Here is a 13,787-nt window from a genome sequence, read left to right on the forward strand (position 1 = left end):
TTGAGGCCTAACAACTAACCTAGGGGAAGAAAAACATAGAGCTAAAGCTTCTTTTACCTGGCACAGATACACCATACACATTCGCTTCTAGTATGAAGTCCAACATTACAATGACATCAGAAACTTCTGTAGTTGCAACATTCTCCCCTTTCCATCTGAAATGTGAAAAAATAATTTAATCCAATGAAAACATATGAGCACCTCTTTAAAAAACATTTACTTTAGTAGAAACTCCATTCATTTCAGACTAACAGCACCTCAAATTTGTTCCCACTTGTCAGGTTGGTAAATTGATCTGATCACCAGAAGACAATGCTTGCAATTCAAATGATACTGGATATTAGCTACCGCTATAAAGCACAATGAAATCTTACCATAACCTAATACAATGGTTTTCAAAATTTTGACATCTATCTAAACGTATCAAATGTGACCAGTCGTCACTATTACATGCATTTTTTTCCACTTCAGTATCCAACTCCCTTACTCACAGCAAAACCATCGCTAGTTACTATGCTTATTGGAAGGACTCTTCAAAAAGCTGTCATTCCTACAAAACATTCTGGAAATGAGCTATGCAGCTCCACAGGAACACTTTTTACAAAATTAATCCCCCGTCATCCACTTCAGCATCATTGTAATCTACATCACAACAGTAATAAACTGAACACTTCTGGCTGAAAACAAACAGAACAGTATTATTGTTCTACGTGTCCATGTTTTTTAATGAAGAAATGTGAAAAGAAACAATGATTATACCTGAAGGTGTCTCCAATCCTGTCCCAAAAATAAAGAAAATTCTCATGGTCTTGAACCATTAGATCTCCAGTATTAAAATAAAGATCTCCCTTCTTAAATACCTCACAGAGTAATTTCTTTTCTGTGTGTTTCTTATTGCCAGCATAACCAAAGAAGGGGTTCTTCGCATTGACTTTGGAAATGAGAAGACCAGCCTCACCTATACAGGGAAGTTGAAAGAATGTAAACCTAGGGTATCATTGTACATTTCCTGTCCTTCACATTAATATTAATTTGGTACATATGATTTTACAAGACCAGGAACCAAGTCTGGCAGGGTTCAGTATGTGAGACCCAATAATAAAAACGTACCCGTTTCCAGTGGTTTACAATTCCTGTGGTCACCTCTACATGCAAAGTGACCATAAAGACACAGTACAATATTATCCACTCAAATTCCCAGTCTTTTGTATTTCTTCCTGATGACTTATCAGTTTTCTCCCAGAACTGTCATCTATCAGTTGTGAGTTCACTAGTAGCTTTACTATCCTCTCAAAGTGCACACTTCAAGTGAATATTATGTCCCACTCCCCACACCTTACTGAATTTCCAGTGATAAGTCTCACTTTTACCAGATTCCTACTGAAAAACTAGTGTTAATAAAAAGGAGGTATTCAACCCAGGCATTAAATTCCTATTCAGTCTCCTTTCAAAAGTTCTAAGAACACTTCTTAAGAATTTTAATTAATGTGATATAGCCTCATTGCTTTCTTTTCAGAGTAAAATATAGAAGTTTGAATTTTTTTTTTTTTCTTGAAAAATAGGGAGAGATGGGGATAGGATTATCCTGTTGTGCATGTAAAGTATCAGGGTGTTAGTTTGCTGAAAGTGGAAGAATTGTATCAACTCCTAACCTTTTTGGAAGCACACGCTGAACACTAAAGCGTAAGCGGTACATTAATTTGTATCAGAGAGAATTATAAATATGAAAATATATAACAATGTTTCCAAAGGTATGCACAATTTTTAATTTAAGGCTGCCTCCTCATAAAAGAGCTGTGCCCTTTTTCCATAAATTGGTAGTGTTTGAGGTGAATGCATTTAGTTCAGTGGTAGTGTAACTGCAACCGTGATGCTTTGAAGATGCAGGGCATGGTTAAGATGAAGTCTATAGAGATAATACTTTTTATTAGATTGACTGGTATAATTGCAAAAAAGTTAGGCTAGGTGTCTAATTAGAGCATGTGGCCCCCTCACAGGTCAGTCTGACATCCCTACAGACAATTTCCTATAAAATTTCACACTTTGGGGACTGTTTTCCTGCAAATGCCCATCTTTAATTAAGACCTGTTAAAGGATCTCTTAACTCCTCTGAAAAATTTGCTTCAGCTTCCTGTTAAAGCTGTCTGCCTGACCTTTACAGCTGTTATCTTTCTACAGTACAACAGAGATGCTTCAGTATCTGATAAACACTTTGAAAACAAGTATAATCAAGAGATACCAGATATTTGCTAATTATTTTGAAGACCGCTATAATCAAGCAGCCTCCTGGAGAAGACTGAGTGGGGATTTCATCAATACCTATAAATATCTAAATTGTGGATGTCAGGATGATGGGACTAGGCTCTTTTCAGTGGTGCCCAGTGACAGGCCAAGGGGCAACGGGCACAAGTTGGAACACAGCCAGTTCCACCTCAATATGAGAAAAAACTTCATTACTGTGAGGGTGCCAGAGCACTGGAACAGGCTGCCCAGAGAGGCTGTAGAGCCTCCTTCCCTGGAAACATTCAAAGCCGACCTGGAGACATTCCTGTGCCCCCTGCTCTGGGTGTCCCTGCTCAAGCAGGGGGGTTGGATGAGATGATCTCCAGAGGTCCCTTCCAACCCCAACCATTCTGTGATTCTGTGATATATAAGCTTAATCAACTCACTCAGTCAGGAACACTTAAATCTCTCATCAAAAAGCATCTGCTGTAATCCACCCGTCTTTCTTGTAAATCTCTTAGGCAACCATCTCACTACGTTAACCTCCTTTAAAAAACACAGATGTCAATATCTACATATTCAGAGACAATATCACGTCATCACTTCTGAACTTTGTTCTTCTGTGAATATATCCACAGATCTCCTAAGTTCTTCTGGTGTCAGCACTGGTATGTTTAATAATGTTTTGTCTTAGATCAAAAATCATGTTGCTTTTGTCAGAGCAAAGAGGAATAGTTGATGTTGGCATAGTACAGTACAATAGCAAGGCTCCTTAATAAAATTCTCTGGAGTATTTGTATTACAGTCAAAAGGCCATCATATCCTATTAAAATATATACTTACCTCTCTTAACTTTTTCACACCAACCATGCTTATTTCTAATTGGTTCATCTTTTTGGAAATCATACTTGATTAAATCAAATGGGAAAAAAAGCTGGAAAAGGTAAAAAGGGTCATCAGTTATTCACCTACACAGTGACATCTGGTGGCAGCAAATATAAGCAGGGAAACCTTTACTCCAGTCTTCCTCATCTAAAAGTAGGAAGAATGACAATACTCTGTAAGGAACCTTACACCTTTTCCTGGAGGTAAGCAACATCAAACATTTTTATAAACTTGTAACTTTAAAAAATACTTGGTGAAAACACAGAAGCGTAATATTCTTAATTTTCTTACAAATAAGTTATGGGATCCACATATCAGTGGAAGAGCCTATATAAGTCAGGACAATAGAAGCATACCTGGAATTTAATTGACATTTAGTGGTGGTGGTTGATAGGAAAAGTGTTCTTGGGGTCTTCTGGCACCTAAAACAACTGGCAAAGCGAAAGCCGAAATCTCCTTACAACAGTCAACCTGCTTCCTGTTGGGCTTTACTCTTGCTTAACTATCCTCAATTCTTCCCTCAAGATTTCTCAGGCTGTTGTATGGTGGAAAGTCTTATCACAAGTGCCAGCAGAAGGATACGTACTCCCATTTTGTTTGACATCATTATTTAGCTATGCATGTTCCACAGTTATGTCAGGGTTAGTTCTGCATTTTTCTGAAATACTGTGAGCCCTTCAGTCTGACTCTGCTGACCTAATTGACCTCCTAGTTATGTTTTACAACTAACCTTTCTCTTGTAAAAGGACCACAGAGAATGTGGCTCTGAGTAAGCTGGGGCAGACGGCAAGATACTCTCACCAACACTAGAAATGGCTATACTATTTTCCTCCAATATACAGGGTCTGACTCATTTAGCTTCATTTTTCTACTGTGATATAAATCCAAATTAGACCTTTGAGAGACATTGACAGATACTATATGCCTGATGCTATATGGACCACTGTGTTTACAATTACTGTCCTAAGGCCTCCATTTCCCCAGCTTTGGATTCTGATTTCCCTTTTCATAAAGAAGTACACTGAAATCTATTTAACAACTAGTCAAACTAAGGATATAAAATTATCTTCTGGCGAAATTTTGTCAAGCAGGGAAAACAACTTTAAAAATATATGAGTATACACCTGCACTCTTCATGATAAAGAACTGCAATATGATTTAAGGATGGTATTTTGAAAGTGACTGAAGAGTTGCTTTTATGCAACTAAATTTGATGAAGAGCTGTATCGCATCATTTTGTTTTCAAGGAAGTCTGAATAAATAGCAGCTTGAGTCAAATATCAAGCACACAATTTCAGCCTCATATGGATGAACTTGTTTCACTGAGTCTTTTCAATGCTCACCATTGTATTTTCCTCCTACCCTAAGTCTGAAATAAAAAGATATTTGAACAGTTGATCAAAGGAACCAGGTCATAGCATGAAAATAAAGTCATGATCCAAGATTTGGACACTTTTTGAATAAAGTGAAGGGTATTTTATTTTAATAACTACAGACTATAGCATTTACCAAAGTCCAGAATTTGAGAGCCAAAAAGTTCACCTTAATTAGAAAATAGTTCTATTATTCTTGATGAACAGAACAGGAGGTATTCATAATAAACAGAAGCCATTTTTTTCTTAGAGTCTTTTAGCTGTCTAAATCTAATTGCTGTTCTTTTTCACTTTCCTTTTTACATTGATATTTATTACTTTAATAGGTTTCATATGACAGACCAAATGCAATGAATAATATAAATAATAAGAATGAAACGGTACAAAATGAAAGGTTATTCTCATATTTTTGTGTTTGATTAGAACAACAATTTGCCATGTTCAGTTCATTTTTATTTGTTCATTCCTTCAGAGCTCAATAGCTGAATCTTGTCAACATATTAGCCTGCATGATGCATTATACTATTCTGCCCGATTGAGGCCACATTTGGAGTACTGTGTCCAGTTTTGATCCCACAGTTCAAGAAGGACACGGAACTACTGGAGAGAGTCCAGCGGAGAGCTACGAAGAAGGTCAGGGGACTTGAGCATCTCCCTTATGAGGAAAGCCTGCGGACCTGGGTTTGTTCAGCCTGGAGAAGAGAAGACTGACGGGGGGATCTCGTCAATGCTCTTAGATATCTAAAGGGTGGGCGTCAGGAGGTTGGGCCTGGACTCTTCCCGGAGGTGCCCAACAAACAGGACAAGGGGCAATGGGCACAAACTGGAGCACCACCAGTTCCACCTGGATATGAGGAGAAACCTCTTTACCGTGAGGGTGCCAGAGCACTGGAACAGGCTGCCCAGAGAGGCTGTAGAGCCTCCTTCCCTGGAAACATTCAAAGCCGACCCGGAGGCGTTCCTGTGCCCCCTGCTCTGGGTGTCCCTGCTCAAGCAGCGGGGTTGGACAAGATGATCTCTGGAGGTCCCTTCCAATCCCTACCGTTCTGTGATTCGTGATTATTTTAAGTTGTTGTAAATACTCAGAAACTTTATTATCTGAGATCATCCAAAAACTCTTGAGTCTTTTATTAATTATGTTGTTGCATACATCTTTTAGTGCCTGCAACTTCAGAGTATTAACTGTACCAACTGAAGTTAGCTTTTTGAAATAAGTCACGCAAATACATAATTAAAAGGAGAAAACACCACATATTGCATTAGACACGCATAATGGAAATATGCCAATATACATTATGTGCAAACAGCTTTCTTTTCATATTAAATCTAGAAAATGAAAGCTCCAGAGTAAAGCATTTAGTCCAGGTACAGGTCTACATTTGTTTTAGCTCATTATTTAAAATTTATTGGAAAAGAAGGCCAAGCTCTTGAAGCATTACCATATTATTTTCACAGAGTACTGCACGCAGCATCCTTCATTTTTATCAACCTTTTACTCCCTAAAGCATCACATAAATGTACCAAACAGAAAGCATCATTGATCTAGCTGAAACTTAAAATTAGTTAAACTGCAACATTATTGTCTGTTACTATACTGCCTGAATGTTATCTAATAACAGCATGTCACCCCCACTCCCTTTTTTCTTAATTGACTGGAAATATGTGAGTTTAAAAATTGTTTTGAGAATAGTTTTGAAATTCCTAAAGTTTCAACTTAAAGTGAATGCTCACAGAATCTCTATCAGAGAACAGAGATCACAAGCTATTACTTTTTATTTAGTTACTTGGTTTATAAATGAGATATTACTGAATTCTCTAGGAGAATATGTTTATGAAACAAAACTTTTACATTTACTAGATTTAGTTCCAAGCATCCAAATGTTTTAAAAATATATTTGTAATGCCTTATTTATGCTGTAAAGAGTAGATGTATAGGTCCTCTGCATAGTTTTGTTAGCCGAAGTAAACAAAACCAAGAAAAAAAACTTTTAAAGCTATGCTTGATATTAACTGGATCACCGGATATTATAATAAAATACCTTGGAATACACTTGAAGTACCTTAGAATATTTTAGCTCAAAATTAGGCCAAAGAGCAGAAACAACACTAATTTTCATTGGCCAATGAACTTAAGAGATTCCATGGCTTGGATTAACACATGCCAATGTTCTTCCTGTGAATCTAGTTTTCCAGGGTCTTAAGATTTGCTTAAGTCCAACTCTGTTTACTTTTAAACTAAAAGGTACCTCTTCTGCCACGTAAGTTATATGACTGTATGAAAAAAGTGCATAATACTAATTCTGTGTTGCTGTGTGAAAGAAATATTTTGTATGTTTAAATGATTTATGATTTATTATAAGATTTAAATGTTTCTCAGCTCAAAGGCAATTTTGATCCATACAGTTCTGTGTAAGAGAGATTTAGATTCCTGAAACAGTTGGAATATTTATGCTTAAAATAATTTAAAAATACGTTTATAAATAAAGTTTGGAGTATTGCCATGGGTTATTTTTAGCCCTTCTTACAAGCTTCCTTGGATCTCATTAGTCGCACTCTCCCATTGCATGTCCTCTGCCATCACTCAGAATTTATTTCAGTGTATGAAAGAGATTTATATGTATATTTGATAGACATGGCTGAGAGTCTTACAGATTTTTCCCATATCACATGTATGTCATATGTAATAAAATATATATTTATATATTTATAATACATAATAAAATTAGTCATTAACTATATACATATGTATGCCAGATGTAAATATTAAACACTAATGTATTATATTACTATGTAAATCTAGACACTATCTTTATAAAACATTTTAAGTTTTACCAGCTAAAAAGCTATTCAGAGGCTCTATATGAACATATTGACTTTATATGAACACCTTTATTGAAGGATTTATTCACATACCACAGTGATGCTTTCAAGCACATGAACGAATCTCTCTTATATAAAGAACATGAAAATAAGTGCAATCAAGAGCACTGCTTCGAGGTAACGTCTCACACACAGTGGCTTCTTGGATGTCTGGCAGCTGTCATAACATTCACCTATTTCTTCCTATTAACTTGTGTCTTCTGATTATTTATGAAAATAAATTTGTTATGTAGAACCTTAATATTTATCACAAATAATTGTCCCCAACCCTTGGCAGTTACTGACAGAAAAGTTACGTTGCTTATTCTGAGAGCTCAATTTAACTTTTCAGGTGGTAACTTTTGTCTGCTTTTCACCTTTAGAAACTATGCCATTGCCATTACCTACAACAGAAATGCCTTCCTACTTCTTTTCCTTTCTCCCTGCTAAAATATTATACTTTGAATCTACCTGCTGTTATTCCCACTATACTCTCAATATCTGTATGTATGGGGTTTTATATTGCATTTACTTCATTCTGACTGTGCCGTTATGCCAGCAGAGAGTAAATGTCTTCCTTCTCCTTTGCTGTATCATATATATGAACACACAAACCTCTTTTCACCTTTATCAGTCTCTTTCTTCCTATTCCCAACTTAAGAAATAGGTGTTTAGGAAATCCCTAGAGGGTATGTCTAAGGGTATTGCGTCTTACTGTCCCACATGTCAAGAGAATAACATTTCAAAAGTTGCTGCAGCATTTATCTGAAGATACAAAAAAATTAGGAACTGAATGGCTGGGCCTTGTCTGTGCCATGCTCTGTGTTACAGCAGGAGACAGTCACCCTTTCCAACTTCAGATCATTCATGGGTCAGCAAATCAGAAATAAAGCTGCCCTCCTTTACATATTGCTAGATGTCCAGCAGATGTCATTCAGACTGAAAACAAATAAAACAGTTACGCTTCAGAATGCATTGTTTAATAACCTGTAACTTGTAAAATCTATTTTAGAAAGCAGAACAAATGCCTGAAATAAGTGAAAATTAACTTATCTATGGCATTAAAATACAGTCTGTGTCACAATACTCACAGATTGCCACGTAATCAAAAATACATATACAAGGTCCCCAAACTAAAGTATTTAACATGTACTTTTAAAAAACAAAATCACTAAAAAGTATGTCTTATTATATTTTCAACATTTTTTCTCTCTCTTAACCTCATTTGGACTTTTCTGAAGCTGCACTATATCTAAGGCCTTGTTCCTGTCAACACTACTCTGCTTCAGCATATGAGGGAGCTAGCTGCTCCTGCAAACAAGTGTCATGAGGCAGACTGAAGGAACTGCCATCCAGAGACACTGACCTGTGACAGGAGCAGAGCCCCAGTAGTTAACAGACTGCAGAACTGTTAATCTGAGATATGTAACTAGTGTAATATTATTAATATGCCATTTTTTTCCACTGACACAAATTTTTTCATTGCAAGAGACCGTGTATGTTGCACAACCATAAATGCAAAACATTTACTTACGAAACATTTACTTATGAAAAAGCTCCTGAGGGATATTTGGAGTAGTCTCTGAAACCTCCTTGATTTGGAAGAGATTTGGGGCAGTTCTATTACCACATAAATTGGGTCATATAATCCACCCACCGATCTGGCTAGACATACCATGCCCACGTCACCAAGGTGAGGTAGTTTGTCTCTGACAAAACTTCAGTGACAACCTTCATTCTTTCCTCAAGCTCCACTGTCACAGAATGCAAAATGTCTACACACGGGGGGAAGGGCTGGGAGCCAATACACCTCAGGCCCCTTGGAGAGTGGTAGTAGCTACATATTGAGCCTGCTCACAAATAATGTGCTTTAGCTGCTTTCCTGATGACAGAAACTATGGAAATAACTGAAGATTTACTGCAGATTTATTTCTAGGGAAAAGAGAGTATTGAAAAAGACAGAATAAAACTGTTTTCAAGACAAGCCAAATGGAACAAATGTTTTTTTCTGGTTCATAAAACGTCTTATGGTCTTTCCATATTCATAGTGAGTAAGCAAGGCAGAATCCATAATTATCTTAGCAGACTACACTGATGTTTCCAGAGACTATAATGGTTCCAACTTCAAACAGTATATAAATTATAGAAAGGACGTCTAGGGTGATCAAGTATTCAGTTGCAACTGCATTTATTTTTTAATTGCTGTTTGCATGAGCTATTTTTTCTCCTAATCTCCAGTGACTAACTCAAATCATAATTCCAATCATCAAAGAGGAAAAAGTAGCATGTTTCTTGGGCAAAAACCCCCAAAACACTAATCTTACTTCTGGAAACACAAACAGCATATATTATTGACATATTTGTCAACATTGACATATTGATATATGAAGTGCCACTATCAATACATGCAAAACTCCCACATTACTTGATTAAAAATACAGATAATTAAATCAATCAATGATTTCAAGTCTAATCCTTAAACGCTGTAACCTTTACACAGTATTTTTGTCAGGTTCTGAAATACTGAAAACAAGTTCAGTCAGGTTTGGAACAAATGTAAAATTTCCTAAGATTAATTAAAAAAAAAGAGTTAAAATAATTAAAGCTTAGAAAACCTGACTAAAGGCTTAGAAAAGTAAAACAAAAAATTAACATCAGCTCTGAGGTTCCTGGTTCACCTACTACTCCCTAAATCCCAGATTCCTGATTTCCTGTAGTGGATCTGTACCCTTCTCCAGATATCCATCAACACCAGATGTCCACTGTGCATACTACAGAGCATCAGTCATGTATAACAGAGAATCAGCAGAGTCGGTCTGCTTAAATTCCTGAGCTCTCGACAGTTTCTGAAGGACACACTAGCTCTTGTGGTTTTTTCCTGTTTCCATGTTCCTCCCTGCAGTCTGGGTTCCTATCCCAGAGGTGAAGAATTCCTCTGGCCCCGAGTTGTAGCCTGCAGTGATTGTAACATGGTAATGCTGTACTAACATTGTGGACCCTGGAACACGTGCTACCTAGAAACCTATTTGTGCATCATCAGAAGACACCTCTCATGTACTTCCAAACAATAATTTTCCATCATTCTCTGAAAATTTTTTTCAGTATATTTTACTATCAGTTCTCAGGAGCACAAATGCCACTGAATTCAGCAGGATTTGTATATAAAATAGGTATCTCAGTATAGATAGGTATCTCAGTTAATTTGCAAATTCTAGGCAATGTGTGTAGTCATATTTATTTCAAGAAGAGTAAAAACTGGCATAAATAATAACACAATGTTAAATATCTAGTCCCCTTGCTAGAGATCCTTGCTAAATAATCTTTCATGTTATAAGTTATTAGATGCTTGGGACACGTTACTGACTTCTCAAACCATTTAAGAGATGGTATTAATAGGACCTAAAGGGAAAAATCTGTGAATTTCCAGCTGAAATAAATTCTTCTTCATTTACTCAGAAGGATGAAAGAAAAACCACTATGTGTGATATAAATCATATGTATTCCTCTTCCCCAAGACATATAACTTCCATCGTCAAAGGTGGTAAAATACAAACCAGAGACTATCAAATAAGCACTGAAAAAAAGTATGTTTTTTTCTAGTTTTAGTAACCTAGAACAAACCAAATATATATAGCAGACTTGGTAGATAAAGGGGCATAGAATTTTTAAATTAATGTGAGTATTGTCTGTCACAATTACTCAACAATGACTGTATTGTGTTATCTCTGAAATTTCTGAATAATGATACAACTGGATGTAGAGTAGTTTGAGGTACTTATGTTTAATTGCACCTAGGTATAAATTACCTCTTCAGGTTGTATCTGCCTATATGTAGCTTTATTTTAATTACTATTAATTCCCATTTACTCCAAATATTTACATAGTAATATGCAATATAAATATACTCTTTGAAAACAGCTCTAAATATAATCTGTAGATCACTAAGTCAGAACAGGACACTTGTACATCTGCTTCACAGATAATGAGTTCTTATTTATTAAAACAAATCCAACTTCCTCTTTTGGCTTTAATATAGTAGAGATTTGAAATGATACTCAGAACCTACTTAAAACTGGCAGAAGAGAGGCAAGGACTTTTTCACTCTTGTGAACTTTAAGAAAAATCTAAGTGTTACTGCTAAAAGTATAACTGGGTTGGGTGCTAAGAACTATCTGCCACACTTTAGCAGCCAAAATTTTGAGGTCAATTAAACTTGCAATAACTAAGTTAGAAAATTTACCTTGGATTTATGACTGCAGCCCCCTGTCCTGTGGTCAAACTGAGAAACTCATCTATCTTCAGCAGTCCCTTTTACAAAATACAATGTAAACAAATAGTCACCTTATAAAAGAAATTGGTGCGTCCAACGGATCCAATTTTTCCTGTGTGGTTCATGAAACAAATGTTTCCTTCAGTAGCACCATAAAACTCACAGATCTTAACAGCACCAAACCTGTCTAAAAATTCTCTCCATACATTATTTCTTACTCCATTTCCAACTGCTAGTCGGACTTTGTGATTTTTTTCTCCTTCCTTCTGTAAAAAAAGAAAAAGGTAATTTAAAATATATTGATAACTGCATTTGATTGTTGCATATATTTGTGGGGAAAGCGTACCTTCCTTAAATACATCAAGTATAAAAAACTAAAAAACAAACAATAAAACCTACAACAGTTAAGAAGTTAAAGATTCACCCACAGCTACAATGGGGCAAACTGCAATCAAAAATCTATTATCTTGTTGACCAAGCAAGTTATTTCCTGAATAATGGCTACGATAATTTATGTAAATACTTATATATTTTAAAAGTTGTATTGTCTCAGCCTGTTTCCATTCAGAGGAATTAGAAAACAGAACAGAGAAAGGCAGCAATTATTTCTGTCATGGGATTGAAGTCAGCAGAGATTAAGAGTTAATTTCTTGTGTCTTCAGACTGATTATAAGAAACAATCCCATCTGACACACTTGTAATATCTGTTTCGTCCCACACATTGCATATGAGTCATCTTCTGTATTTCTTTCAATATTAAGACTTACAAGGTTTTGTTCAATGTTACTTGGAAAACATTATTTCTTGCTGGTCTTGAGTCTACTGTGGTCAGCTCCCATGTTTTATTACAAGAAACACTACAGTATGTGTTCATCCAGTTCAGTGAGACTCTAATTTTATGAATACATTCCCAAACCTTGCGATTGCATGGAGCATCTTTAAAACACAATCAGATTTAAGTTGAAATATCAGAAGGCAAAAGATCTAAAATGTTGTGGGGTTTTGTTTGTTTGTTTGTTTTTTGTTGGTTTTTTTTTTTTTTAATTTCAGCTGTGTTAAAATAAGACTCCCTTTTCAATCATTGCAAGTGGCAATACAGAATGCCCTAGAAGTGAGACAGCATAAAATAAATATAAGTACAGTTTGTTACCACATACCTCTAGAACTGCATAGCACTCTGGTAATGCAACACTGTCTGTACGTACCTCTATATATGTACACTTATAAAAATGTATACAAACACCTCTTTATATACATATGCACATATATGCATATATTGACACTATTTATATGTGAGTGTGTCTGTGTATATATATATACACACATATCCACATATATATACTAAAGAAAGCAGATACTCCCTATTTTCTGATCTTCTTTTTTAGTTTCCTTTTCTGCTCCCAACTCTAATCCAGTATGCATCAGGTATGTCTTTATAGTAAGAATCCATTTTAGCACCTTTATTCTGGCATAAAAGCACAGCACTTTATTTCTGTGAAGGGATCTGGTCAGCTGACTGAAACAGGAATCTTTAAGTATTTGGGATGCTAAAAACAGTGAAGTTTCTACTGAGTACATAGACAGGAGTGTTCCTCAGAGGCTTATGTCTTGTCCAAATTCAATTTTTCAGGAGGATTGTGAATTCCCACTTCTGTAACAAAAACTGCAAACACTGTGAAATCTTAAGTCCTTCCTCTAAATTACAAAGATCGACCAACTTTTTTTCTGCCCTCTTCAAAACCAGTAGCTCATAGAAAGAACAAAAATTCCTTCAGAGTCTTTCTTCTGGAAATTAAGTCCTCTTGCTGGAATGATTCAGCAAGGAATTCACCTGTTTAGCTAGATGCAGATAACTCTTGGCCCATTACAATCTGAGGCATTATCCTGCTATTTTACCTGAAACTACATCACTCACCAGCCTCCCTCAATCACCAACCATTCTGTTTTCACAACAATCCAATTCTTCCCTTTGCCCTTCTCCTCACCTACCTTACTTTAGATGCAAAAGTAATTTCTAAACACACAAGCACATACTTCACTGACTTCATGCTAAATCATTGTTAACAAGTGCTGCATTGCCGGGTACAATTCAACTGACCATGGAACAAAGTGTCTAAAAATTGCCCCTAGATGTAATTTTAAGAGTGGTTTGTTTTTTCAACTTCAGATGTAATACC

At 36.0% G+C, this 13,787-nt stretch overlaps 1 protein-coding gene across 1 annotated transcript in view; it reads right to left on the reverse strand.

The window, feature by feature from the left end:
* Positions 1–13,787, reverse strand: part of LOC104053946 (long-chain fatty acid transport protein 6) — a 42,639-nt gene that overhangs the window by 6,574 nt on the left and 22,278 nt on the right. Inside the window, exons 5-8 of the mRNA XM_064438577.1 lie at positions 11,682–11,876; positions 3,067–3,157; positions 760–958; positions 58–155 (exon numbers count right to left, since the gene is read on the reverse strand). Of these exons, the coding sequence (XP_064294647.1) occupies positions 58–155; positions 760–958; positions 3,067–3,157; positions 11,682–11,876 (583 nt within the window). The remainder of the gene's footprint in view (positions 1–57; positions 156–759; positions 959–3,066; positions 3,158–11,681; positions 11,877–13,787) is intronic.

This window comes from Phalacrocorax carbo, chromosome Z (assembly GCF_963921805.1).
Source record: "Phalacrocorax carbo chromosome Z, bPhaCar2.1, whole genome shotgun sequence".
Classification (NCBI taxonomy): Eukaryota; Metazoa; Chordata; class Aves; order Suliformes; family Phalacrocoracidae; genus Phalacrocorax; species Phalacrocorax carbo.